The 26660-nt window shown below is 44.8% G+C and overlaps 1 protein-coding gene across 1 annotated transcript in view; it reads left to right on the top strand.

The window, feature by feature from the left end:
* LOC143776102 (atrial natriuretic peptide receptor 2-like) overlaps positions 1–26660 on the top strand; it is a 290044-nt gene that overhangs the window by 187850 nt on the left and 75534 nt on the right. The window contains exons 15-16 of the mRNA XM_077265543.1: positions 2966–3067; positions 6011–6130. Of these exons, the coding sequence (XP_077121658.1) occupies positions 2966–3067; positions 6011–6130 (222 nt within the window). The remainder of the gene's footprint in view (positions 1–2965; positions 3068–6010; positions 6131–26660) is intronic.

Below are 26660 nucleotides of genomic sequence, written 5' to 3'. Positions count from 1 at the left end.
GGGTAGAAAGAAGCCGGTGAGAAGCAATGCGTTTCTTAAACGATGTTTTTTCTAGACCGCCACAACATTTAAGAGTAAAGCAATGTTGTCTGCATTGACAAAGCCGGCCCCTGTTTATTTCTGCTTGTAGTTCGGGCATCTGAGCTTCTCTTTAACCCTTTTTTGATATCCGGCATAATAGTACGCCGATGTTGGACTCCCCCTGTTTGCTGCGAGCTCCGACGCTGAGCCCGCACCTTTCTTGGCATATGACAGCAGATTTATACAGCTGACATGTGCCCACAACAGACACGGGTGGAATCGCATTCCACCCGCGGCTGTTAGCTAGTTAAATGCTGCTGTCAATCTCTGACAACGGCAATTAACTCATGCTTTCTGGAAGTGTGCCGGAAATCCTGCCCATTGGTGAGCCCATTACGTGATAGCAGGTCACCGATTGGTTGGCATGACAACCAGAGTTCTCCAGCAGACCTCTATAGTTGTATAGCTGGATTGCTATGAGTGCTGTACGGTGGTCGGCACTCATAGCAAGTGAGCATTTCTGCTACATACAGGTGATCTGATCAATCCCTGTATGTAGCAGAGCCGATCAAAGTGCTGCAACTTCTAGTCTCCCATGGAGACTATTGAAGCATGTAAAAGGTAAAATAATTTTTTTTTTAAATATTAAAAAAATAAAAATATATAAAAGTTCAAAAGATCATATCTGCACCAAAACTTCAGTTCTGATCGCAAAAAATAAGCCCTCATCCACCACCAGATCACGAAAAATGATGACGCTATGGGTATTGCAAAATGGCACAATTTTTTTTTTTTTAACAAACTTTAGAATTTTTTTTCACCACTTAAATAAAAAAAGAACCTAGACATGTTTGGTGTCCATAAACTCGCAATGATCTGGTGAATCAAAGTGGTAGGTCAGTTTTAGCATTTAGTGAACATTGTAAAAAACTGTGTTTTTTTGCAATTTCTGGGAAGAAGAGGAGCAAAAAATGAAAACGCAAAAACAAAAATATCTCGTTAATTTTAAGAATCATAATAGATTGGCAAAGTATAGCATTTTTATTAAAATGGAATCAACATGATCATGTAAAAATAAGAGATTTCTACCTGTCTATACAAGTGTTTGTATAGATAAATATAGAGACATTGAACGAATCTTAAAGGGAGTAAAAAAGAGAACAATGGCTGACCTTGTTCTAGATTCAAGACTTTGGTCTAGACTTACAGAGAAATTAGAATAAACGTCTTGATACTAATATTTCAGATTATGTGTCACACATAACTGTAGATAACAATATTTTGGCGATGGCTACACCATGAAATGAGGAGAGACAACTTCTACAGAATCGCATGAATCTGAAATAGTGCCATAGGTAAGGTTACAGTGGAGTCATTGAAGTGAATATGTAGGAGGCTGGACCAGGGCAGTAGTCATGGCCGAACACTCCATATGTATCTGTGCCCTGGCCCCCCACTACATGAAAACATTGCTCGTCATCACTTTGTGTACCTGTGGCTCTATTCTCTGCACTGGCAGGGCTGCCTCTGTTTCGCTGTCGGTCCCCATCAGTCGAGGTAATAAAGATTGAGACACAGTCCTTTTCAGCTTTCAAAGCAACAACTTTGCTGTAAGCTTTACGCTGCACATCCAGATCCTTCACAGCATTAACAACAGAATCAGCATTACACATTTCCTCTTCTCTCCCTGCACCTTCCTTCCTTTCACATAAAGCATACCAGGGTCGGACTGTACCGCACAAGTTCTCAGTGTCTTCCCAATTCAGCTCTGCCATGGTTAGGCCTTCCTTAGTCTGCTTCGAACCAGGCAAAAGAGTTTCCACCTCTGAAGCTAATTGCCATCTGGCGAGTGACCTGCCCTTCAGTATTGTACTCTGTGAAGTCCCAGCGCTGTCCTGCTCCCAGCTCACTGCTTCTGTGTTCTGCCTCAGCCACTGTTTCACCCCGGTACTGGGGGCATCTACCCATGCTATAAGCTGCCACATTCTAGGGCTACCTGTGCCCGTGTACTGTCTTCTTTCCTCCTTCTTTTTTACTGCTGTGCTGGCCTCTGCTTTTCTGGTCTGATGCTGTGGATGGCTGGGCTCTCTCCTCTTAATCAAACAAGGTTGCACGGTAGCTGCTAATGTCCTGGCCACTTAAGCCCATGTGGACTGTCTGGGCACTTGGTCCTTCTGGACTGTATGGGGAAATGTTCCCTCTCCCCCTGCAGCTGACCTCTCTTACATTAACTACTGACCTAGGTGTACCAAAATGCCTCCATCTAGTGGCCAAACTTCAGTACTACTTTGTCCCTAAATAACAGGCACACCAAATAGCAATATACTGTATGTACATTTAGCAGAAAAATACATGGTAATATACCTGTTTGTGTAGCAGCACTATTATATAAGGGGTGGTAATACACTAAACTGTGTAGCAATACCATCATGTGTTAACCTATACCACTGAAAAATATGGCACCAGGAGGAGGGAAAAAGAGAATATGGCACCAGGAGGAGGGAAAAAGAGGGGAAAAAAAAGAAAAAGAGGGAAAAAGAGCAATGACATAAACACAATTTACAATACTCCCTACAACTACGTGGAGAAAGGTTAAACTTGATGAACTTGGGTTGTTTTTCAAGCTAACTATGAAAGGTTTTTTTAAAACACTTTTTGGAAGTGGGGAGTTAACCCTTTTTTTCTTCATATCTTATGTCTGGTATTGCAGAGATGCAGTAGTAGACACAATTAATGGACATGAGCGGCATTGTTCCTATGAATTATGTGAATAGTCTGTCATGGTTATACTCAGAGTGTGACTCTTTCTTTATTTCTTTATTTATTTTTTTTCCGATTTTCCCATATGCAGGAATACGGCACTTGTTGACCAGTAGTTTTGTTATGCTATGGTTCAAATATCTAATCCTGATTTGTCTATTTCTTATGCTACTTTGTTATATAGAAAGATGATACCAGCTCCGCGGAATATTGCTGCCTTCCTCTACCAGAGTTAATTAAAGGCAAAGCTGACAATGCCTGCCCATGTCCTTCCGAATATGTGGATGTAAGTCACTGAAATCATAGCAAGCTAAGTAAAAGCTCAGCTACCACTAGTGTATCTGTTTAGTAGTGTTAGGGAAAATGTAACATAATAAAACATCCCAGGACAATGTCTTGTGTCTTAAAGTTTACCTGTCATCAGGTTTGGCCGATACAAGTTATGGCCACCGCCGTTCAGGGATTATATACAGCATTCTATAATGCTGTATATAAGCCCCCAACCCGACCAGTAAGAGAAGAAAAGCAACTTTTATTTTACTCACCTGTGGGGCGGTTTGGTCCCATGGGCATCGCTCTTCCTGATCTGGCGCCTCCCATCATCTTATGATCGCCGTCCTCCTGCTTGCTTCGTGTGGATGACACGTCCCTGCATCATCCACATCGTCTGCTTAGCATCGCACTCCTACGCAGGCATACTTATGAGGGCAGAGCAAAGTACTGCAGTGCACAGGTGCCATAAGGAGATGGGAGGCGCTGGACCAAGAAGAGCGACACCCCTCGGACTGGACCGCCCCACAGATGAGTATAATAAAAGTTATTTTTCTTCTCTTACAGGGTTGGGGGCTTATATACAGCTTTATAGAAGACTCATTAGCATATAAACTTAAATGGGTTTTCCCACGAACACAGTTAATTTTAAAGTTGATTTTAATGTAATGTCTGTATGCTTTTTACTTCCTCCCCTGCCCAGGAGATGTGGGATGATCAGACCATGTTAATGTATGGTCAGACACAACCATTACACAGCTCACAGCAGGGCACATTTATAAGATTATCTCAGCACAGGAACATTTGTTTTAAGCACATCCAATTGTATAAATTATTATTTTATTATATAATTAATATATTATTCCAAGATCTATTTATTAAAATTAACTTTGTTCGTGGGAAAACCCCTTCAAATGCTAATAGAAGGTATAAAGGAGTTGATTTATTTACAATTCAAAGACCTGCATACGCATATCCAAATATGCGATTTCAGGTGGTTGATCTAAACAACTGCTTCCCTTTGATTCACACATTTAATTTATTCAACATGCGCAAGTACAATACTACAAAGTCAATACATAGCATAATAAAAACTAATATTTATAATACAAAGTTATTTATATAATGGATTATAACATTTAAGACCTAAACATCTACTATATAATTGTCTAAGGGTCACTTCCATCTGTCTGTCTGTCCGTCTGTCATGGAAATCCCAAGTCGCTGATTGGTCGCGGCAAAACAGCCACAACCAATCAGCGACGGGCACAGTCCGGCAGCAAAATGGCCGCTCCTTACTCCCTGCAATCAGTGCCCGCTCCATACTCCCCTCCAGTCAGCGCTCACACAGGGTTAATGGCAGCGTTAACGGACTGCGTTATGCCGCGGTGTAACGCACTCTGTTAACGCTGCTATTAACCCTGTGTGACCAACTTTTTACTATTGATGCTACCTATGCAGCATCAATAGAAAAAAGATCTAATGTTAAAAATAATAAAAAAAATTAAAAATAGTTATATACTCACCATCCATCGGCCCCTCGGATCCAGAACAGGCCTTTCCTGCTCCTCGCGACGCTCCGGTGACCGCTCCATTAATTGCGATCTCGCGAGAGGTTGACGTAGCGGTCTCTCACAATGCACTCTTGGGACCGGAGTGCGCGAGGAGCATCGCTAAACGCTTCACCTGGATCCAGGGGCCAACGGAAGGTGAGTATATAACTATTTTTTATTTTATGTATTTTTTTAACAGGGATATGATGCCCACATTGCAATATACTACGTGGGCTGTACAATATACTACGTGGGCTGTGCAATATACTATGTGGGCTGTGCAATATACTACGTGGCTGTGTGATATACTACGTGGCTGTGCAATATACTACGTGGCTGTGTAATATACTATGTGGCTGTGCAATATTCTACGTGGCTGTGCTATATACTACGTGGGCTGTGCTATATATTACGTGGCTGTGTTATACACTACATGGGCTGTTATATACTACGTGGGCTGTGCTATATACTACTTGGGCTGTGCTATATACTACGTTGGCTGTGTTATACACTACGTGGGCTGTGTGATAAACTACGTGGGCTGTGTTATACACTACGTGGGCTGTGTTATATACTGCATGTGTGGGCTGTTATATACTACATGAGCTGTGTTATATGCTACGTGGGCTGTTATAAACTACGTGGCTGTGCTATATGCTATGTGGGCTGTTATACACTCCATGGGCTGTGCTATATACTCCGTGGTCTGTGTTATATACTACGTGGCTGTGCTATATTCTCCATGGGCTGTGCAATATACTCCGTGGGCTGTGCTATATACTATGTGGCTGTGCTGTATACTACGTGGCTGTGCAATATACTACGTGGCTGTGCTATGTACTACGTGGCTGTGCTATTTACTACGTGGGCTGTTATAATACTACGTGGTTGTGCTATATACTACGTGGCCGGCCGCGAATAATCAGCGTCAGGCGCAGTCCGGCCGCGAATTGGCGCGGGATTTGAACCACGCTTCGCTAATTGGTCACGGTTGGCCGAATCCTGTGTATTCAATATATTATTCTAAAATCTTCATAAATAAACTACATACATATTCTAGAATACCCGATGCGTTAGAATCGGGCTACCATCTAGTGAAAATATAATTATACAGTAAAATGCAATACAACAATTAAACACTAGCTGTAATAGTTCAGGACTGCAAACAAAGAAAGATATCAGAAAACAGAAGGACACCGTTGGGAAGCACTTGTACTGTCTAATACTAAGATCACTTTATGCGCGTGTATTAAGTTAATCCAAGGTGACCTCTCTCAGTGCTATTAGAGTAGACAGTTCCCTCTACACATGGATGCTGTAAGATATCTGTATTGTGGATTTACTATTGATACAATTCTAGCATGGAAAACACCCTGGATTTCCTCCTTATCTAATTTCTACTGCAGCTGATCAGACGGTGCCGAAGTCAAAACCCCGCACAGAGGCCAACATTTGAGCAAGTAAAGAAACTGCTGTACAAGATGAATCCAAACAAAGTAAGCCCAGTGGACATGATGATGACTCTGGTGAGTTCACACTATATTACGGCTAACATCACACATCATAAGACTTTATTCATAATATGAAAGACTTGTGTCTGCGCAATGTGATAACAAATCTAGGTACCAATTGGGGTAATATCTCAAAACACGTTGTGTATGTTATACAGTAGGAGTTACCATCACATCCAAGGAAGACTTTTAAGCAAGGTTAGATGGTGTTCTCCTTTAAAAAGAACAAACTAATATTTTGTAAATCTGTTTATGAAATTATATTCCTTACCAGTGGTAGTCAACACCTATAGGGGGCTGTTGATTCCCATACTGGAATCAAGCTAAGGTAAGAATAAGGGTTAGGTTATTCACAAATTCACATATGGCTGACAAATAGTACTAGCAGATAACAAGTTTCCCCACCTCTTGTAGGCAAATCTGCTCTTGATTGTCATGCTCTTTGAGCCTCTGTATGATTGTCCGCTTCTCTGTCCACCTAGCCACAGCATACACACCTTTTGCCCTGTGTTTTAGTTCTGTTATTCTGACTGCAGTGTGTTTAGCATAAAAAGGTGTTTTTATTTGGCTGCCCTTTCACCTTTTAGGTGCAGTCTCACATTCTCCCCCAGTGCTGGAATATCCTGCAGGTGATAGTTCCATTAGGATATTCAGAATATTCAGACATTCTGTTGCTGCTTAAAGCTAGTCAGTGAAGTTCCAGCTAACGTCTTTCTCTTTGCTGTTTTTCTCTTGGCACCTTTCTTCTGTTGCTTTCTAGGAAGTTGGTGGCATATTATCTAACAGTACATACTGTCACAAATCTCAGCGAGGATATTTTTATCATCTCCACCGCTCACACTAATATGTCATGAACCGGGGTTGTTTGGTTGCCCAGTTCTTTTCTGAGGGGGATTTATCTATATCCCACTTCCCAGTTCCAGTTTGGAACTTGCAGCTCTCTGGTGTCCCCTTACCCTCAGGTCAGACAGGGTACTGCAACTAGGATAATTAGTCACCAGAAAGGCTGCCTTACTTTTCATTGGCTAATGGGCACACTGCAGCGAGGGCGATATAACTACTCCCACTCAGGCGGGAACAATAATTATCAACGCCGTCCGTTGCTACCAGGTTTCCCAAATGCACAGGACAAATCAGCTGCCACCAGCTCTGATTTCTTAATTAATAACGGGTTCAGAGCCAACCCAAATTAGTAGCGTAATTCACTTCAGAGGACGTGACAGTACGTTATAGAGCAAGGAGAAACAAAGCAAGTAATTTTATATATATATTACTCCAAAAGGTAGGCAGTGCTTACAAAAGTATAAAAAAGATATTATAAAAGTAGACAAGTATCGTATATACAAACAATTACAAATAAAAAGGGATTACCGGTGAAGATCAACTTACAGCTCTTTCATATCATTCAATGGTACGCCATGTGGTAGCTGGGGGAAGGGACCTTCCCAAATCTTCAGGTCAGATTGCGCAGCCTGTCATAGCTGAATCCCCCTGCAAAAGAACCCCCTTGTCTGGGCCTCTGAGTTTTATACCTTTGCCCAAAACTAAGGGTATCCATCCCTGGATGACCTCATGGGGTGGGCAGAGCTATGGAATGCACTCCTCTTTCTTGAGTATATGAAAAACCATCATTCCGCATATCTCAGCATATGAGCCTCATAGAAAGACTACACCCGTGTCGTTATGCTCAGCGTGGCACATGTCAAAAATGTATTTGTCCCACTTCTATCATTAATCGGTGCTATGATATTTACATTGGCAATGACAAAGGAACCTTGTTTTTTTCCATGTGCTTCTACTTGTACTTCACTTTAAGACCATAAAACTCCTCAGTGAAGGTTGCTGGCATGCTGGTCTCACATTACAACTGTGTAGCAGGGGGGAGTGAAATAGAAGCGTGTGTCTGGAACCATGGCACCTTCTGAAAAATCACACAGACCGTGGCATTTTTTACATTATCGTGACACATACTTTATACTTTATTTTGTATTTTGTGGTTTATTCGACTCACTTTGGGATCTTTCCCTTTTTCAGCACACTTTCCCTTTTGTAGTTAATTCACACCCTGCTTTGCCCTCTGATTGTTTAGGAGGAACGTGAAGCAACTCGACAGCCTTTCAGGCAGTTGAGGTCCGAGTTGCCATTTTCTAGTCTTTGGTTAGGGCTATCTCTGGTCACGCAGGAACCACTAGGGACTGCAGTTTCAGGATCTCCAGTCTGTACAGGAATCGGAAGGGTAGTTGCAGTTTTTTAGTATATTGCCTATTTTATCTAGTGAGTTGCTACATAAGCATACCATTGAGTTTGCAATGCCACAAGCAAGTTCTAATTGTGAGAAAGTCACTCCGGGCAGAGTCAATAAATATTTTCTGGATCTCAAACAGCTAAACTGTCAGGTTTACTGCCACTCGTCTTAATTTTCCATTCTGTGCAGTTTCCAAAATGATAAATGGGGTTTTCCCAGGAATTACTGTTTTATAGCAATGGATTCCTGAGTGTGCTCACTTGCTGGCTTCCATATCTCTCATAGACATTAATTGTGCTTGCATGTGTATGCATAAAGCTGGTGGATCATGATGTAGCAACTGCATCATTTGCCATTTGGTTGATGGAAGCATACGCCTCTTACTTGGGCTCACCTCTGGGCGTTGAAATGAAAGGAGGCAACACAGTGATAGTTCAAAATGGTGAGGTCCAGGCCTATCAGCATAATGTGGCTTAGAAAATAGACCAAATAAGTGAAATGAACAAGATCCATGACTGCAAATTGTTGCATTCTGAGGCCTATTTCTGTCACACAAGTGAAATTACAAGGCCTCAAGTAAATGTGACCCCCAGTTTTTGGTGTTAGGCCATTCTCTTTAAAGCTGTACTAGCTGTATTGCTCTAAATGTGAACTTTGAAAGAACTAATTATGTGCAAGTGCTCCTGCACCATTATTATCTTGGAAACATGGACCCTAGCTGGCCTATTGATGTTGACTTTTAAACAATTATTTTATGAAATTGCAGTATGTGTGTCTAAAGTAAAGTAATTGTTACTTTTTTATACATTATTCCTCTTACGAGCTTTTAGGACTTTTCCGCAACCATCCCCAGACAACATCATCACAGTGAGGTCTCACACAGCCTCAACTGTGTGCTGGCATAAGATGTACCAATTAGGGTTGAGCGAAACGGATCGGTCATTTTCATAAATCGCCGACTTTCGGCAAAGTCGGGTTTCATGAAACCCAACCCGATCCCAGTGTGGGATCGGCCATGCGGTCAGCGATCTTCGCGCCAAAGTCGCGTTTCATATGACGTGTTCAGCGCCATTTCTCAGCCAATGAAGGTGGACGCAGAGTGTGGGCAGGGTGATGACATAGCTCTCGGTCCCCACCATCTTAGAGAAGGGCATGGCAGTGATTGGCTTGCTTTCTGCGGCGTCACAGGGGCTATAAAGGGGCGTGCACGCCGACCGCCAACTTACTGCTGCCGAGCTGAGCATAGGGAGAGGTTGCTGCCGCTTCGTCAGAAGCAGGGATAGCGTTAGGTAGGGTACATTAACCCCCAAACCGCTTGTGCTGTAGCGATTTCCACTGTCCAACACCACATTTTGTTTGCAGGGACAGTGGAGGCTACATTTTTCTTCATCAGCTCTGTAGCTTATTGGGCTGCCCTAGAAGGCTCCCTGATAGCTGCATTGCTGTTTGTACGCCACTGTGCAAACCAACTGCTTTTTTAAAAGCACAAATCCTGTTGCTCCTTCCTTTCTGCACAGCTATCTTGTTTGTTTGTCCACACTTTTGTGTGCAGCAGTCCTTTTTATTGCTGCCTGCCATACTTTTCTGAGATTATTGTAGAGAGATAGTAATTGTAGTACAGTCCCTTTTTTTTTTTTTTTTTTTTTTTTTTTAATATATCTTCAAGCCACTTTCTGCCCCTGAAACTGTGTAGTGTAAAACAGTGGGCCTGTATTTTTCTGCACTGTCCCACACCTAAAAAGGGAAATTAATATTGCCAAATCTGTGCATTTGCGCCAGTCCTGTCTGTAGTATCTGTCAGTCATTTTCTGCCACAGAAACTATACTGTAATACAGTGGGCCTGATTTATTCACTAGTCTCCCATATAAAAAAAAAAGGGAGATTAATATTGGCAAATCTGTGCATCTGCGCCAGTCCTGTTTGTGGTATCTGTCAGTCATTTTCTGCCACAGAAACTATTCTGTAATACAGTGGGCCTGGTTTATTCACTAGTCTCCCATATAAAAAAAAAAGGGAGATTAATATTGGCAAATCTGTGCATCTGCGCCAGTCCTGTCTGTGGTATCTGTCAGTCATTTTCTGCCACAGAAACTATACTGTCATACAGTGGGCCTGATTTATTCAGCACTCACCCACACATAAAAAGGGAGATTTATATTCACAACAAGTTAACATAAACCTTCTACCTTGTTTTTCAGTACCATATAACGGTTGTTAGTTTGGTTACATTTTTCCAAGAATGAGGAAGGCTGGTGGAAGAGGTCGTGGCCGTGGGCGGTCATTGCCATCTGGTAATGCTGATGGTGGTGGTGGTGGTGGTGCTGGTGGAGCATCGGGTGGTAGAGGGAAAATCAAAAAAGCACCGAAGTCTCGAGTTGTTGAGCCAGCGTCATCGTCCGGCTACACAAGGCCTCGAATGCTACCTTTTCTGGGAGTAGGAAAACCGCTGTTAAAGCCGGAGCAGAAGGAAAAAGTTTTGGCTTTCCTTGCTGACTCTGCCTCTAGCTCTTTCGCCTCCTCTTCGGATAGTTCAAAATTGAAAAGTAGCCAGTTGTCGGTGGATGCTCCCAGTCAGGAACAAGTTGATTCCTTGTGTCCTTCCCCCAAAACAACAGTGAAGGATGCGTCAGGCGACACAACAGGTTACTCCATGGAGCTCTTTACACATACCGTGCCTGGGTTAGAAAGGGAAATTGTCAACAGGCCATGCCCATTACAAGATGAATCGGACATGGAGTGCACAGATGCACAGCCACAGCTAGATTATTATGCTGTTCCATTGACTCAGATCACAACATTGCCCTCGCAGTGTACCGAGCCAGAATCTGACCTTGATGAGACTATGGTGCCCCCGTCCTGAACGCTATAGCACCGGCTTACACGGTGACACAGAGGAAGGTGCACAGGACATAGAAGAGGAGGTGATAGATGACCCAGTTGTTGACCCCGATTGGCAGCCATTGGGGGAACAGGGTGCCGTTGGCAGTAGCTCTGAAGCGGAGAAGGAGCTGCAGCAGGCATCAACATCGCAACAGCTTTCATCTGGCAGGCCCGTATCTGGCCAAAAACGTGTGGCTAAACCAAAACCAGTTGTAGGACAGCGTGGCCGTCCGGTTAAAGTAGCTCAGTGTGCAATGCCTGAAAAGGTATCCGATAGTAGGAAGAGTGCAGTCTGGCACTTTTTTAACCAAGATGCGAATGATCAGTGCAAAGTGATCTGTAAGAAATGCTCAAGGACCTTTAGCAGAGGTCAGAATGTCAAAAATGTAAATACAACTTGCATGCGTAGACATTTAACCGCCATGCACTTGCAAGCCTGGACTAACTACCAAACGTCCAGTAACATTGTTGCACCCGCTCACAATGAAGCTAGTCAGCAATGCAACATTCCTTCCCTCACTGTAAGCCCACCGTTTACGACACCACCTGCAGCAAATGTGGAGGTATCGTCGCAAGGCCAAAGCAGTCAGGGAATCACCAGGTTCTTGGTAGGAAACACTGTATGTAGGCCAACAGCAAGAATACCATCACCAGCCCTCTCTCAGTCTGCCATGTCCACCACCACCCCCGCTAGTTCCACCATATGCAGCTCTCCAGTCCAGCTCACCCTACAAGAGTCTCTCGTTAGGAAAAGGAAGTACTCAGCCTCTCATCCATGTACACAGGGTTTGAACGCCCACATTGCTAGACTAATCTCGTTAGAGATGATGCCCTACCGGTTGGTTGAAAGCGAAGCTTTCAAAGTCGTGATGGCCTACGCAGTACCACGCTATGACCTACCCAGTCGACACTTCTTAGCGAGGAAAGTCATCCCAGCCCTCCACCAGCATGTGAAAGACAGCATTGTCCATGCACTCAGACAATCTGTCAGTAGAAAGGTGCACCTCACAACAGATGCATGGACCAGTAGGCATGGCCAGGGACGTTACGTGTCCATCACGGCACACTGGGTTAATGTGGTGGATGCAGGGTCCACAGTTGACAGCCCCAGTGGGACAGTTCTGCCTAGCCCACGGTCTAGGAAACAGTTGGCTGTAGGTGTTCGCCACCCCTCCTCCTCCTCCTCCAGCAGAAGAGAGAGCTCGTCCACAGACCGCAGTCGCACGACCACTCCATCTGCAGCTGACAGAGTTGCACATGAGGTGTCCCATTATGGAACAGCTTGTGGTAAGCGTCAGCAGGCTGTGTTGGAAATGAAGTGTTTGGGCGACAACAGACACACTGCGGAAGTTCTGGCCGAGTTCTTGCAGCAAGAAACTCAGTCATGGCTGGGCACTGTACATCTTGAGGCAGGCAAGGTAGTAAGTGATAACGGAAGGAATTTTATGGCTGCTATAGCCCTTTCACAACTGAAACACATTCCTTGCCTTGCTCACACCTTGAACCTGGTGGTGCAGTGCTTCCTGAAAAGTTATCCGGGGTTACCCGCCTTGCTCCTGAAGGTGCGAAGACTTTGATCGCACAGCCGCCGTTCGCCTGTACACTCCTGCCGTATGCAGAACCATCAGCGATCTTTGAAGCTTCCCCAGCACCGCCTAATAATCGACGTTGCAACAAGGTGGAACTCCACACTGCACATGCTTCAGAGGCTGTGCGAACAGAGGCGTGCTGTTATGTATTTGTGGGAGGATACACATACACGGGCAGGCAGTTGGATGGCAGACATGGAGTTGTCAGGTGTGCAGTGGTCGAAGCTACAAGACCTGTGTCAAGTCCTTCAGTGTTTTGAGGAATGCACATGCCTGGTTAGTGCAGACAACGCCATCATAAGCATGAGCATCCCCCTAATGCGTCTGCTGATGCAAAGTTTGACTCACATAAAGGAGCAGGCGTCTGCAGCCGAGGACGAGGGAAGCCTTGATGACAGTCAGCCATTGTCTGCTCAGGGAAGTCTTCCGGACGAGGTGGCGGACGAAGAGGAGGAGGACGAGGAGGATGATGGGGATGAATATTTATGGGAGGAGGAAGCTTCTCAGGGGGCAATAGAAACTGGTGGCGTTGCAAGGTCAGGTACAGGGTTTTTGAGGGAGACAAGTGATGTTGATTTGCCAGAAAGTGCTCCTCAACCCAGCACAAGCAGTGAATTGACACCTGGAACATTGGCCCACATGGCGGATTATGCCTTGCGTATCCTAAAAAGGGACCCCCGAATTATCAAAATGATGACCGATGACGATTACTGGTTGGCCTGCCTCCTGGATCCGCCGCTATAAAGGGTAATTGCAAAATATCATGCCACATGAGAACCTTGAGCAAATATTGGCTACCAAACAAGCAACTCTTGTAGACCGCTTGGTTCAGTCATTCCCAGCACACAGCGGCGGTGATGGTTCTCAAAAGAGCTGCAGGGGGCAACATGGCAGAGGTGTTAGAGGTGCACAAATCAGAAGTGGCGTTGGACAGAGGGGTTTTATGACCAGGTTGTGGAGTGATTTCACAATGACCGCAGACACGACAGGTCCTGCAGCATCAATTCAAAGTGACAGGAGACAACATTTGTCCAGTATGGTTACTAACTATTTTTCCTCCCTTATCAATGTTCTCCCTCACACGTCATTCCCATTTGATTACTGGGCATCCAAAATAGACACCTGGCCTGAATTGGCAGAATATGCATTACAGGAGCTTGCTTGCCCAGCTGCTAGTGTGCTATCAGAAAGAGTATTCAGTGCTGCTGGTTCAATACTGACCGAAAAAAGGACTCTTCTGACTACCCAAAATGTTGATGATCTAACCTTCATTAAAATGAACCAATCATGGATTTCTAATTATTTTGCCCCACCTTTCCCTGCTGACACCTAGCTATCCTGTAAAAAGGTTTTGCTTTTGGTCTTGTCTTACTGACTGCTCCAATTTCTCCATTTGCAGCTTCTGTATGTCCACCATATGCCATTTTTACACCTCCCTAAATGGGCTGATTTGGCCCACGGGGCCGTGGTCACCACTTGGCGCAAGCACCCGTGCGAGTGCCGTTTGGCTGAACAGGTGGGTGTGCCCACTTTTGGGCGTCGGCACTGGCACAGGGTCCCTCATAGGACAATGAAGTGTCTCTGGCGGTGGTGGTGCACACCCAAAGTCAGACACACCATCGTAACATGAGGGGCCCTGGGCCAGTACTGCCGCCCATGAGAGAGTGTTCTCCCCCCCCAACTCAAACAGTGCTCTACCACTTGCAAAATTACCTCTCACTGCTCCACCACTGTTTAGTCTGTGCTGTTAAATCCTTCAATGGCACTGCCAATAACAATTTCTTGACATGATTGATGCTATTAAAAATATTCAGGGGCCCTGTCCTACATTTACACCAGTTAATACTTTGCGCCAACTACCGCTGTCTGCAAGTCAGCAGAGGAGCCCACCCCTGTACCTAGGTATGCCACCTGTTTATTTGTGAAATTTTTTTGTGGCAACACATTAGCCTCACTTTATAATTTTGGCCTACTAACTGTGTCAGACACTCCTTACAGTTGTCCTCCACTGAACAAAGCTAGGCCGCCTGCGTACTCCTGTAACCGATTTTTAACTGCATTTTGCCTATTACTTTTTTGGCCCTACTAACTGTGTCTGCCCCTCGGTGCAATCGGCCTCCGCTGACCACACCAATGGTGCCTGTGTACCCCTGTAGCCTATTTAAAACTGCATAGAGCCTGCTTTTTTATTTTAGGCCTAGGAAGTCTGCCTGCGATTCCTCCTTGCAATCGTCCTCCGCTGACCACACCAATGCTGCCTGTGTACCCCTGTAGCCTATTTAAAACTGCATAGAGCCTGCTTTTTTATTTTAGGCCTAGGAAGTCTGTCTGCGGTCCCTCCTTGCAATCGTCCTCCGCTGACCACACCAATGGTGCCTGTGTACCCCTGTAGCCTATTTAAAACTGCATAGACCCTGCTTTTTTATTTTAGGCCTAGGAAGTCTGTCTGCGGTCCCTCCTTGCAATCGTCCTCCGCTGACCACACCAATGCTGCCTGTGTACCCCTGTAAACAATTTAAAACTGCATAGAGCCTGCTTTTTTATTTTAGGCCTAGGAAGTCTGTCTGCGGTCCCTCCTTGCAATCGTCCTCCGCTGACCACACCAATGCTGCCTGTGTACCCCTGTAAACAATTTAAAACTGCATAGAGCCTGCTTTTTTATTTTAGGCCTAGGAAGTCTGTCTGCGGTCCCTCCTTGCAATCGTCCTCCGCTGACCACACCAATGGTGCCTGTGTACCCCTGTAGCCTATTTAAAACTGCATAGAGCCTGCTTTTTTATTTTAGGCCTAGGAAGTCTGTCTGCGGTCCCTCCTTGCAATCGTCCTCCGCTGACCACAAAAATGCTGCCTGTGTACCCCTGTAAACAATTTAAAACTGCATAGAGCCTGCTTTTTTATTTTAGGCCTAGGAAGTCTGTCTGCGGTCCCTCCTTGCAATCGTCCTCCGCTGACCACACCAATGGTGCCTGTGTACCCCTGTAGCCTATTTAAAACTCCATAGAGCCTGCTTTTTTATTTTAGGCCTAGGAATTCTGTCTGCGGTCCCTCCTTGCAGTCGTCCTCCGCTGACCACACCAATGCTGCCTGTGTACCCCTGTAGCCTATTTAAACCTGCATAGAGCTTGCTTTTTTATTTTAGGCCTAGGAAGTCTGTCTGCGGTCCCTCCTTGCAATCGTCCTCTGCTGACCACACCAATGCTGCCTGTGTACCCCTGTAAACAATTTAAAACTGCATAGAGCCAACTTTTTTTTAACACATACTACCTTAGTCTGTCTGCGCCACTCAATACCTCTGTCTTCCACTGAAAAAGCTGAGCTTCAATCTTCAGGCTTTCGGCCTGTATTTAGAATTTTAAACTGCATTTGGCCTACTAGTTTGGGTGGGCCTAGTAACGGTGTCGGCCGCACCTTGGTGTTGTCCTTCACGGAAAAAAGCTGAGCTTCAATCTTCAGGCTTTCCGCCTGTATTTAGAATGTTAAACTGCATTTGGGCTACTAGTTTGGGTGGGCCTAGTAACGATGTCTGCCGCTCCTGGGTTTTCTCCTGTTTGGTTTTCTTGAGCTTCAATCTTCAGGCTTTCGGCCTGTATTTAGAATTTTAAACTGCATTTGGCCTACTAGTTTGGGTGGGCCTAGTAACGGTGTCTGCCGCACCTTGGTGTTGTCCTGTGTTGGTTTTCCTGAGCTTCAATCTTCAGGCTTTCGGCCTACATTTTAAATATTAAACTGCATTTGGCCTACTCGTTTGGTTGGGCCCTAGTAACGGTGTCTGCTGCCCCTTGCTTGTCTCCTCCACTGAACAAAGCTGAGCTTCAATCTTCAGGCTTTCGGCCTATATCAGATAGTAAACTGCATTTGGCCTACTAGTTTGGTTGGGGCCTACTAACGGTGTCTGCCGCGCCTTGGTGTTCTCCTGTGCTTTTCTCCTGAGCTTCAATCTTCAGGCTTTCGGCCTATATCAGATAGTAAACTGCATTTGGGCTACTAGTTTGGGTGGGCCTACTAACGGTGTCTGCCGCTCCTTGCTGTTCTCCTCCACTGAACAAAGCAGTGCCGCCTGTTTACTACTGTTACCAATTTTGAACTGCATTTAGCCTACTTACTTATTTGGGCCTACTCACTGTGTCAGCCTCTCATTACAGTTGTCCTCCACTGAACAAAGCAATGCTGCCTGGTTAGTCCTGTTACCAATTTTGAACTGCATTTAGCCCACTTTATTATTTGGGCCTATATCTGTGTTTCCTCCTCATCCTGCCCATTGCCCAGCCAGTGCTAGATGAGTCTGCTGGTACATTGACCCGGACCACTACATTCCTCTTGCACGCTACACAGCCAGAATCTGACCCTGCTGAAAGTCAGGTTCCTTTTCCCGCATACTATACCACCTTACACGGGGACAAAGAGGAAGGTGCAGATGAAAGTGCAGGTTCCTTCATCAGGTGGGGGGGCATAATCGTTGGCGACGTCACTCGCACAGGGCCCCTCATAGTACGCAAAAGTGTTGCTGCCGGTGGGAGGCGCCCCCGCCGTGCAAACCCACCGCCGTACTTTGAGGGGCCCTGTGCCAGTGCCAATGCGAACGAGTGGGCCCCCCTGCTTGCTCAGGATCACAGCACTTGCAAAGTTGAAATACTTACCTCTCCCTGCTCCACCGCCGTGACGTAGTCAACGTTTCCTGGGCCCACTAAAAACTTGAACCAGTCCTACCCCCCACAACTTTAGCCAAATGACCCCCAATTTCCAATGCCTAACTATTATTATAAAGTTAATTAGGATTGACAAGCTTCAGTAACAAGAATGTTTTTGCCATTAAAATGGGCACTGTAGGTGTTTTCCTGGCCTCCACTCACTGCCAACTATGCTTCCCCATTGACTTGCATTGGGTTTCGTGTTTCGGTCGATCCCCGACTTTTCGCGATAATCGGCCGATTTCACTCGACTCGACTCTTGAGAAAGTCGGGTTTCGCCAAACCCAACTCGATCTTAAAAAAGTAAAAGTCGCTCAACCCTAGTACCAATGTACCAAAGTTATAAAACGGTGCATGCTTTTAAGACATTTGGCACATCTGTGTCAGCCAAAGCCCAGAAAATGAAACATATGCTGTGAGCTGCCTTAAATTAGCATTATTTTTTATACCAATTTCTGTGGCTAATTATAATAAACTTGTTAAAGCTTCAATAATACTAAGCTCTAACCAGGGGTGGGGTACTTCCGGCCTGCGGGCCATATGCAGCCCACAGTGACTTTTCATGCAGCCAGCGAGCAGGTCCCGAGTCTGCAGTACTCGGGCGGCAGCTGTATCCTGCCAGCTGCCAGCCCTTTAACCCCAAGTGCTCACAGCGTTCATTACAGAATGCTGTCTGCACATGAATGATGATGTCATCGGGGTGGGCGGGGTTACCACCCAATGCTCTCCCATCCTCCTGTCCCGGAAGAGGAGCTGCTGCCAGAAAGGCCAGAGCAATCTCTGTGCCAGCAGCTCAGTGCCTGTCTGCTGGTGATTTATGTACCAGATTATCTGTGTCCCTCAGCTATGTGCCCCTCCTGTGATCTCTGTGCCCCCCAACTATGTGCCTCAATATAATATCTGTGCCCTTATACTATATGCACCCCTGTGATCTCTGTGCCTCCCAGCTATGTGCCCCCATGTGATCTGTGCCCCCTGTGATCTCTGTGCCCCCGCTATATGCCCCTCGTGATCCCTGTGCCCCCTAACTATGTGCCCCCTGTGATCTCTGTTCCTACTGTGATCTCTGCCCATCAAGCTATATGCCCCCCTGTGATCTCTGTGCCCCCAGCTATGTGCCCCTTGTGATCTCTGTTTCCCCTGTGATCTCTCTGCCCCCCAGCTATATGCCCCACTGTGATTTCTGTGCCCACCAGCTATATGCCCCCTGTGATCTCTGTGCCCCCCAGCTATATGCACCCCTGTGATCTGAGGCTCCCAGCTTTCTGCCTCCCTGTGATCTATGTGCTCCCCTGTGATCCTTGTGCCCCCCTGCTATGCATCCCCCTGTGATATTTGTGCTCCCATGTGATCTATGTGCCCCCTGTGATCTCTGTTCCATCCAGCTATGTACCCCTCCGTGATCTGCACCCTCCAGCTATGTGTCCACCTGTGATTTCTGTGCCCCCCTGTAATCTTTGTGCTGCCCCCGGTGATCTCTGTGCCCCCCAGCTTTGTGCCACTCTGCAATCATTGTGCTCCCCTCCTGTAAGCTCTGTGTACCCCAAGTGATCTCTTTGTCCCCCTGGTGATCTATGAACCCCACCCAGTGATCTATGTGCCTTCCCGGTGATGACTGTCCCCCCAGTGCTGCATATCTCCCCTCCCCAAGTGCTGTATGTGCCCCAAGTGATATGTATACTCCCCAGTGCATATTTTGTCCCAGAAGTGCTGTATATCCCATTGAGTACTGTATATCGCCCCCAGTGCTGTATATCTCCACCTTTAATGTATATAGCCCCAGGGATGTATGTGACCCCACCAGTATTGTATATTCTCCCAGGGACATATATAGCCCCAGTGCTGTCTGTGCTTCCTAGTGATCTATATAGCTCCTCAGTGATGTCTATTCCCCCCAGCCTCCCTGGTGATGAATATGTCCCAGAATCACCTTTGATGTCTATGCCCGCCAGTCCCTCTTGTAATTTATATGATCTCAGAGTCTCCTGTGATGCATGTACAGCAGTGTAAATATTTACTATGTTCTGTATGTACAGCAGTCCCAGTGTCTCCTATGTGATGTATATACAGCAGTCACAGCTTCTCCTTTGTGATGTATATTCAGCAGTCCCAGCATCCCCTGTGTGATGTATAAACATCAGTTCCTGTGTCTCCTATGTGATGTATATACAGCAGTCCCTGCGTCTCCTATGTTATGTATATTCAGCAGTCCCAGCATCTCCTGTGTGATGTATATACAGCAGTCTCCTCCACCTCTATGTGATATAGATACAGCAGTCTCAGTGTCTCCTATGTGATGTATAGACAGCAGTCACAGTGTCTCCTATGTGATGCTTATTCAGCAGTCCAATCGTCTCCTATGTGGTGTATACACAGCTGTCTCAACGTCTCCTATGTGATGTATAAACAATAGTCCCAGCATCTCCTATGGTGATGTACAGTATATGATTTACTAAACTTATTATGACAAAAAGTTGACTGTTCTACTGGCTGACACAAACCTGAAAAAGTAGCTATGAGAAGCAACATTATCAGTATTATCTAACTTCATAGCTGCACCAAAGAGAAGCAGCTCACCGTAATTAATTGTTTGACTAAATATACCAGGGTCATTTTCAAGGTGATCATTTTTGTGTGGCCCCCGAATGATGGTAGAAATTTGCAAATGGCCCCCGTCTGGAAAAAGGTTCCCCACCCCTCCTCTAACCCTTCTGCAGCACTTTAGAAAGTGGTAATAGACATATTTATTGGCAAAAATTACCAAATTATTGCACAAATGCAGTAAGTGCCATAATTTGTGACTTTTTGCTCAACTTATGTGGTTTAAAGCTGATAATAAATTCTGCCAGATATGTAGAAAGGATTACATTACCCATCTATCCACATCCACAACATGTGAGGTTAGCATTATGCTGAGAATACCTCCATAACACGGTATGCGATGGAACATTCCAAAGTGTTTTTATCTGATTTACAATTTTAGAATATGAGTTACTAATAGTGTTGAGCGATACCGTCCGATACTTGAAAGTATCGGTATCGGAAAGTATCGGCCGATACCGGCAAAGTATCGGATCTAATCCGATACCGATACCCGATACCAATACAAGTAAATGGGACTCAAGTATCGGACGGTATCCCTGATGGTTCCCAGGGTCTGAAGGAGAGGAAACTCTCCTTCAGGCCCTGGGATCCATATTAATGTGTAAAAGAAAGAATTAAAATAAAAAATATTGCTATACTCACCTCTCCGACGCAGCCTGGACCTTACCGAGGGAACCGGCAGCGTTCTTTGCTTAAAATGCGCGCGTTTACTGCCTTCCGTGACGTCACGGCTTGTGATTGGTCGCGTGCCGCCCATGTGGCCGCGACGCGACCAATCACAGCAAGCCGTGACGTAATTTTCAGGTCCTGAATGCCTAATTCTAGGCATTCAGGATTTGAACATTACGTTACGGCTTGTGATTGGTCGCGTCGCGGTCACATGGGCGACGCGACCAATCACAAGCCGTGACGTCACGGGAGGCAGGAAACGCACGCATTTTAAATTTACGTCACGGCTTGTGATTGGTTGCGTGCCGCCCATGTGACCGCGATGCGACCAATCACAGCAAGCCGTGATGTAATTTCAGGTCCTGAATGCCTAATTCTGCATTCAGGACCTGAAAATTACGTCACGGCTTGCTGTGATTGGTCGCGTCGCGGTCACATGGGCGGCACACAACCAATCACAAGCCGTGACGTAATTTTAAAATGCGTTCCTGCCTCCCGTGACGTCACGGCTTGTGATTGGTCGCGTCGCCCATGTGACCGCGACGCGACCAATCACAAGCCGTACCGTAATTTTAAAATCCTGAATGCCTAGAATTAGGCATTCAGGACCTGAAAATTACGTCACGGCTTGCTGTGATTGGTCGCGTCGCGGCCACATGGGCGACATGCGACCAATCACAAGCCGTGACGTCACGGAAGGCAGGAAATGCGCGCATTTTAAGCAAAGAACGCTGCCGTTCCCTCAGTAAGGTCCAGGCTGCGTCGGAGAGGTGAGCATAGCAATATTTTTTATTTTAATTCTTTCTTTTACACATTAATGTTGTTTCGATACCGATACCCGATACCACAAAAGTATCGGATCTCGGTATCGGAATTCCGATACCCGCAAGTATCGGCCGATACCCGATACTTGCGGTATCGGAATGCTCAACGCTAGTTACTAATAATGCAATTCCCTAACAAACAGAACTGTGGGAATCTGCATTGGTTAAGTATGCATAAGTATGGCTATTCAGTATTAAAACAAGCTACTGATAAAATGTCTCTGTATACAGCACATATAAAATTAACTCTCAGATGTGTCTCAGTATAATAAATTGTGAGCCCTATTTCTCACGGGTGTGCCAGAGGCTGCAGACAGTCGCACTACATCTGACTGTAGAAGATCTCAGTGGTTGGCCTTGCAGACTAGTGGCCACCTCCCCCGGCCTTAATGGTGTCACCTGGATCTGGGTGTTTATAACTCCCAACTTGCTGTTGGGAGTTGCGGGTGTTATTTCATATTTGCACTTGTCTATTGAAGCTCGGAGCTGTAGCAATCTGATAGCATCCTCTTGAAGCTTGGAGGGTGTCGGCGTTTGTCCCTGAGTCTACTCAAGCTAAGTGCCCCCCTGGTTTCATTTATCCTTACTGTCTTTAGTGTTAGTGGGATTGACTGGCAATCATTCTGTCCTTTCCGATGCAGGGCTTTTCGCCAGGGTCACACAGGGACTAGGTATCCTGCTTGGTGATAGGTGCGGAACCTGTATAGGGATGGTAGGACAGACAGGGTGACGTTGTATCAGTCTAGAGGTCTGCACATCCCCCTTCCCTAGTGTTTGGTTTCCCTTCCATTATCCCTTTGTGTTGCATTTAGTCAGTCCTACACTGTGCGTGACACTATTAGACTGATTTGAATTGTGCAGCACTGCATAGTATCTTGGTGCTCTGTAAGGAGATAGACATATTGCCTGCATTTCTGCCCTTGATCAACAAGTGTGTTATCGTAATGTTTAATGTGAATTGTGCTATATGTTAATGGTGTTAATGATGTGTGTTGTTTGACAGTAGGGAAAGAAAGAGCTAATGGTTGAGACTATCCCACATTGGGAGGTGCTAAGCTGAAGGGACAGAGACAGTTTCCTTTCAGGAGGACAGAAAGGGCCTTGTGGAACTAGAACGAAGAACTAAGGGTTGATGTGAGCTTTGCTGCATGACGTGTGTGTCCCTAATGAGAGATGAGACAGAAACAAAAGATAGCAAGATCCTAGGTTAAAGAGAGAGAGAAAAGTTACCAAAATAGCAGAAAAATGTTTAGAATTGAGAGTCCTCAGTGGTTGATACCTTTTAATGGCTAACTAAAAAGATGGTAACAAATTGCAAGCTTTCGAGACTACACAGGTCTCTTCATCAGGCATAGACTAATACAAATTCTGAAGAATCACATATTTAAGCACAACATAGCACAGAAAAAAAAAATAAACATAGATAAATAGCATCGTGATCAATCAGAGATAGGTCCTGGGCAGTACGGCACAAAGTTTACAACCCATGGAGGTAACATGCCTAGGTGGTACAGACTATCTAAGACAAGAAGAGTGCTCCAAGCAGGAGTTTCAGAGCGACAGAGACGATAAGTACCGGCCGCTATACTGGCAATATAGTTCCATAGAGGGGAAAGAAGATGTGCAATCATAGACCGGTGACAGGGACAAGGGGGCATCCTCTACGTCTGGAGGAAAAAAGGTTTAAGCATAATAACAGACGCGGATTCTTTACTGTAAGAGCAGTGAGACTATGGAACTCTCTGCCGTATGATGTTGTAATGAGTGACTCATTGCTTCAATTTAAGAGGGGACTGGATACCTTTCTGGAAAAGTATAATATTACAGGGTATAAATATTAGATTCCTTGATAAGGCGTTGATCCAGGGAACTAGTCTGATTGCCGTATGTGGGGTCGGGAAGGAATTTTTTTCCCCATGATGGAGCTTACTCTTACCACATGGGTTTTTTTTGCCTTCCCCTGGATCAACATGTTAGGGCATGTTAGGTTAGGCTATGGGTTGAACTAGATGGACTTAAAGTCTTCCTTCAACCTTAATAACTATGTAACTATGTAACTGCGGGTTGAGAATGGACTCTTGCAAGCTGGACTATAGTACTGTTGGGCTGTGGTGAAGTGTAAAGGAATGATAAAGGACAAGCGAGTAAAGAGGAAAGAATTGAAACTGTGTGTGGAAAATGCTCCGTATTGTAAAGGAAATGTTCATCAAGATGAGAACCCGCTATCTACTGTATCTAATTCCCCCAAGTTATTGTTGAGTTAAAAGTTGATTTTTGACTGGTGGTCTCCCTAATTGAACTGTCAAACAGCTGGTCCTGGCCAACCAACGTCATTGGTTACATGTGGCCTACAAGGGCGTAGCGCCCCCACAGCACAATTCGGCACACCCAGCCAGGATCCACATCTTCCTGTATCGTGCCGGGGCACAAGAGACAAGTTCCTCACCCACAGTTACCATCTTGCGACACGTTACATCTGTACAGTATAATCAACAGGAAAAGATATACTGATATTAATCACAATGCAAAGTTTAAACCATGAAAAATAATCCCAAATATGAGTTATGTGAAAACACAAAATGTCTCAGGGCAATGTAGAGTTTTACTATATTTACTTAATGTATGATGTGAAAATAAAATGAAACACAGTGTTCTCTTAATTGTGCAATAGACTTTTTGCCATAAGAATTTATTTCCGCATTTAAATTGGTTTTCCCTTTTTGATACATTTCTAGCTCCAAGCTGAAAGACTTACAGCATGAAATTTACAGAACAAGTCCTTTGTTTTATGAAGCACAGATGGCGCTGATTGTCTTATGGCATTTATGTGCTAGTTATAATGTAGTATTTATGACACCAAAGAAATGTGAGAAAAGCAGATGGCGCTGTCACATTACACTGTATGAATTATACAGCTTCGTCTTTCAGTCTGTATTAGATGGAGCCTGATTTATTCCCTGGAAGATTTACTTACAAATATAAATATAAACACCGATTATTCCGGCACAATACATGGAAAGTAATACATCTACTTGGCATTGGCTTCTCCTTGCGCAGGCGCTGGCGATTAACTGTAAGTGGAGAGAGCAACTTTTGACTGGCGGTCACTGGAACGGAAGTAGCAGTGACTCACCGGCGCCTGCGCAGAAGAACAAAGAAGCAAATTCCCATAGTAGGGCGGAAAAGTGACATGTAATCGCGCTATTGCAGGGTGCAGGCGCGGGATTCTGGGGTCATCACTACACATCACAGGGCAGTGTGATGCTGATAGGAGGGAGCTAGTATGATAATGATGACCAGAGGCAGAGGTTTCCTCCAGGCATTGCACACCCCGGAGCCTGGAAGAACTTATTACCATAACAGAATAAAAGAGTATTACTCCACAAGAATACTGCTTATATGAGGATTGCAGATATGACTGTTTTAACCATTGTATCGCTTTTATGTCTATACTAATAGGTAAAAAATGTCCCAGGGAGTGACAGATTCCCTTTAAAGCTGTCAATAGAGTTATCTATAAACTTTCTTAGATTCATGGAGAGCAAATGTGTCTAGTAGGTGTACAGACATGAGGCACACGGTTTCTTCTCATATTATGAAAATTGGCCAAAATTCTATAAAAAAAGAAACTATGGAAATAGTATCAAACAAGACTGGATTAACGTATATCAGAGTTGTCTTAACAGTCTCTTTTTGTATTAGCTGGACACAAATCATGACAAAGTTGTGTTCTACATACACTAATCCTACATTCATAGGTGGATAGAAAAACACTGTATGCATTACTTTTTAATCCCACTGAATGTACAGTCCAGTCTAAAAGCTGGTTCTATTTCATCGCCATTCCTCCAGATCTATAGGTTTTGGAACGTTTGTTTCCTCACCTCCCAGCAGTGCCGGACTGGAACTGAAATTCATCCCTGGCACTTAAAGAGTGCTGCACATCTTGCTGTGGAGTATAAGATAAATATGTCTGTGCACTTGTGGGTTTTGGCTGATTTTAGATACCAGGGCAGAATTTTTGCTTTCTTGGTCTTTTTTCAGAGAATATGAGTGATAACACCAAAACTTTTTCTCCACTCATGGTTAGTGGTTGGGTGAAGCCAATTATTGTCAAACTGCTGTGTTTTCTTTTTTTAAATCAAAAACATCCAAATGAACCTGATCAAAAGTTCACATACCCCATTTCTTGGATCGTTGTCATGTTGGAACATCCAAGTACGTCCCATGCGGAGCTTCCGGGCTGATGACTGCAAATCATATCAATAGTACCCCACAGTGCCTCCATATATTAATAGTGATCCTTCTGTACCTCTAAATATTAATAGCAACCTCATTATGTCTCCATATAGAAATACTGCCCCCCTGCGCCTCCATGAAGTTATAGTACCCCTTCTGTCACTCAATATAGTAATAGTGGCCTATTGTGATTTCATATAGTTGTAGTACCATGTAGTTATAGTAACCCTTTTGTGACTCCCTATAGTAACAGTGCCCCAGTGTTCCTCCCTATAGTTATAATGCCCCCATCTGTGCCTCCATACTATAATAATGCCCTCTCTTTGCTGCCAGATAGCAAAAGTACCCCCATTTTGCTCCCTCATATTAATGCCTAATCAGCCCTCCTATAGTAAGGGTGCACTCATTGTGTCTCCATAAAGTAAACCTGCCCCATCTGTGTGTGATGATGAGGATTGCTATCGGGAGCCATACTGGCCTGCCATACTCAGTTTTCCCAAAACACATGTGGTTTAGGATCACTGGTATGGAATATTAAAGGACAACACACAGGACACGTTATTTTTTGTTAACAATTAAGTCATGTTTAGAAAAAAATAATATCTCTGTGGTATAGCATTGCACACTAGGTGGCATGTGATTTCTTACATATGAGCCAATTGACTGAGTTATTGTGACAGTTATGTGTTTTTATACTAAATTAGGTTTGTCTTGCCTATAGATTTAAAATTCCATATTCTCTAAGGGGGTGGCATACATATTGAAAGATATAACCTTTATCATAGTGATTTGTTTACTAATGAATA

This window comes from Ranitomeya variabilis, chromosome 1, assembly GCF_051348905.1.
Source record: "Ranitomeya variabilis isolate aRanVar5 chromosome 1, aRanVar5.hap1, whole genome shotgun sequence".
Lineage (NCBI taxonomy): Eukaryota > Metazoa > Chordata > Amphibia > Anura > Dendrobatidae > Ranitomeya > Ranitomeya variabilis.
The sequence above is the reverse complement of the archived record's forward strand: the minus strand, read 5'-3'. Positions and strand labels throughout refer to the sequence as shown.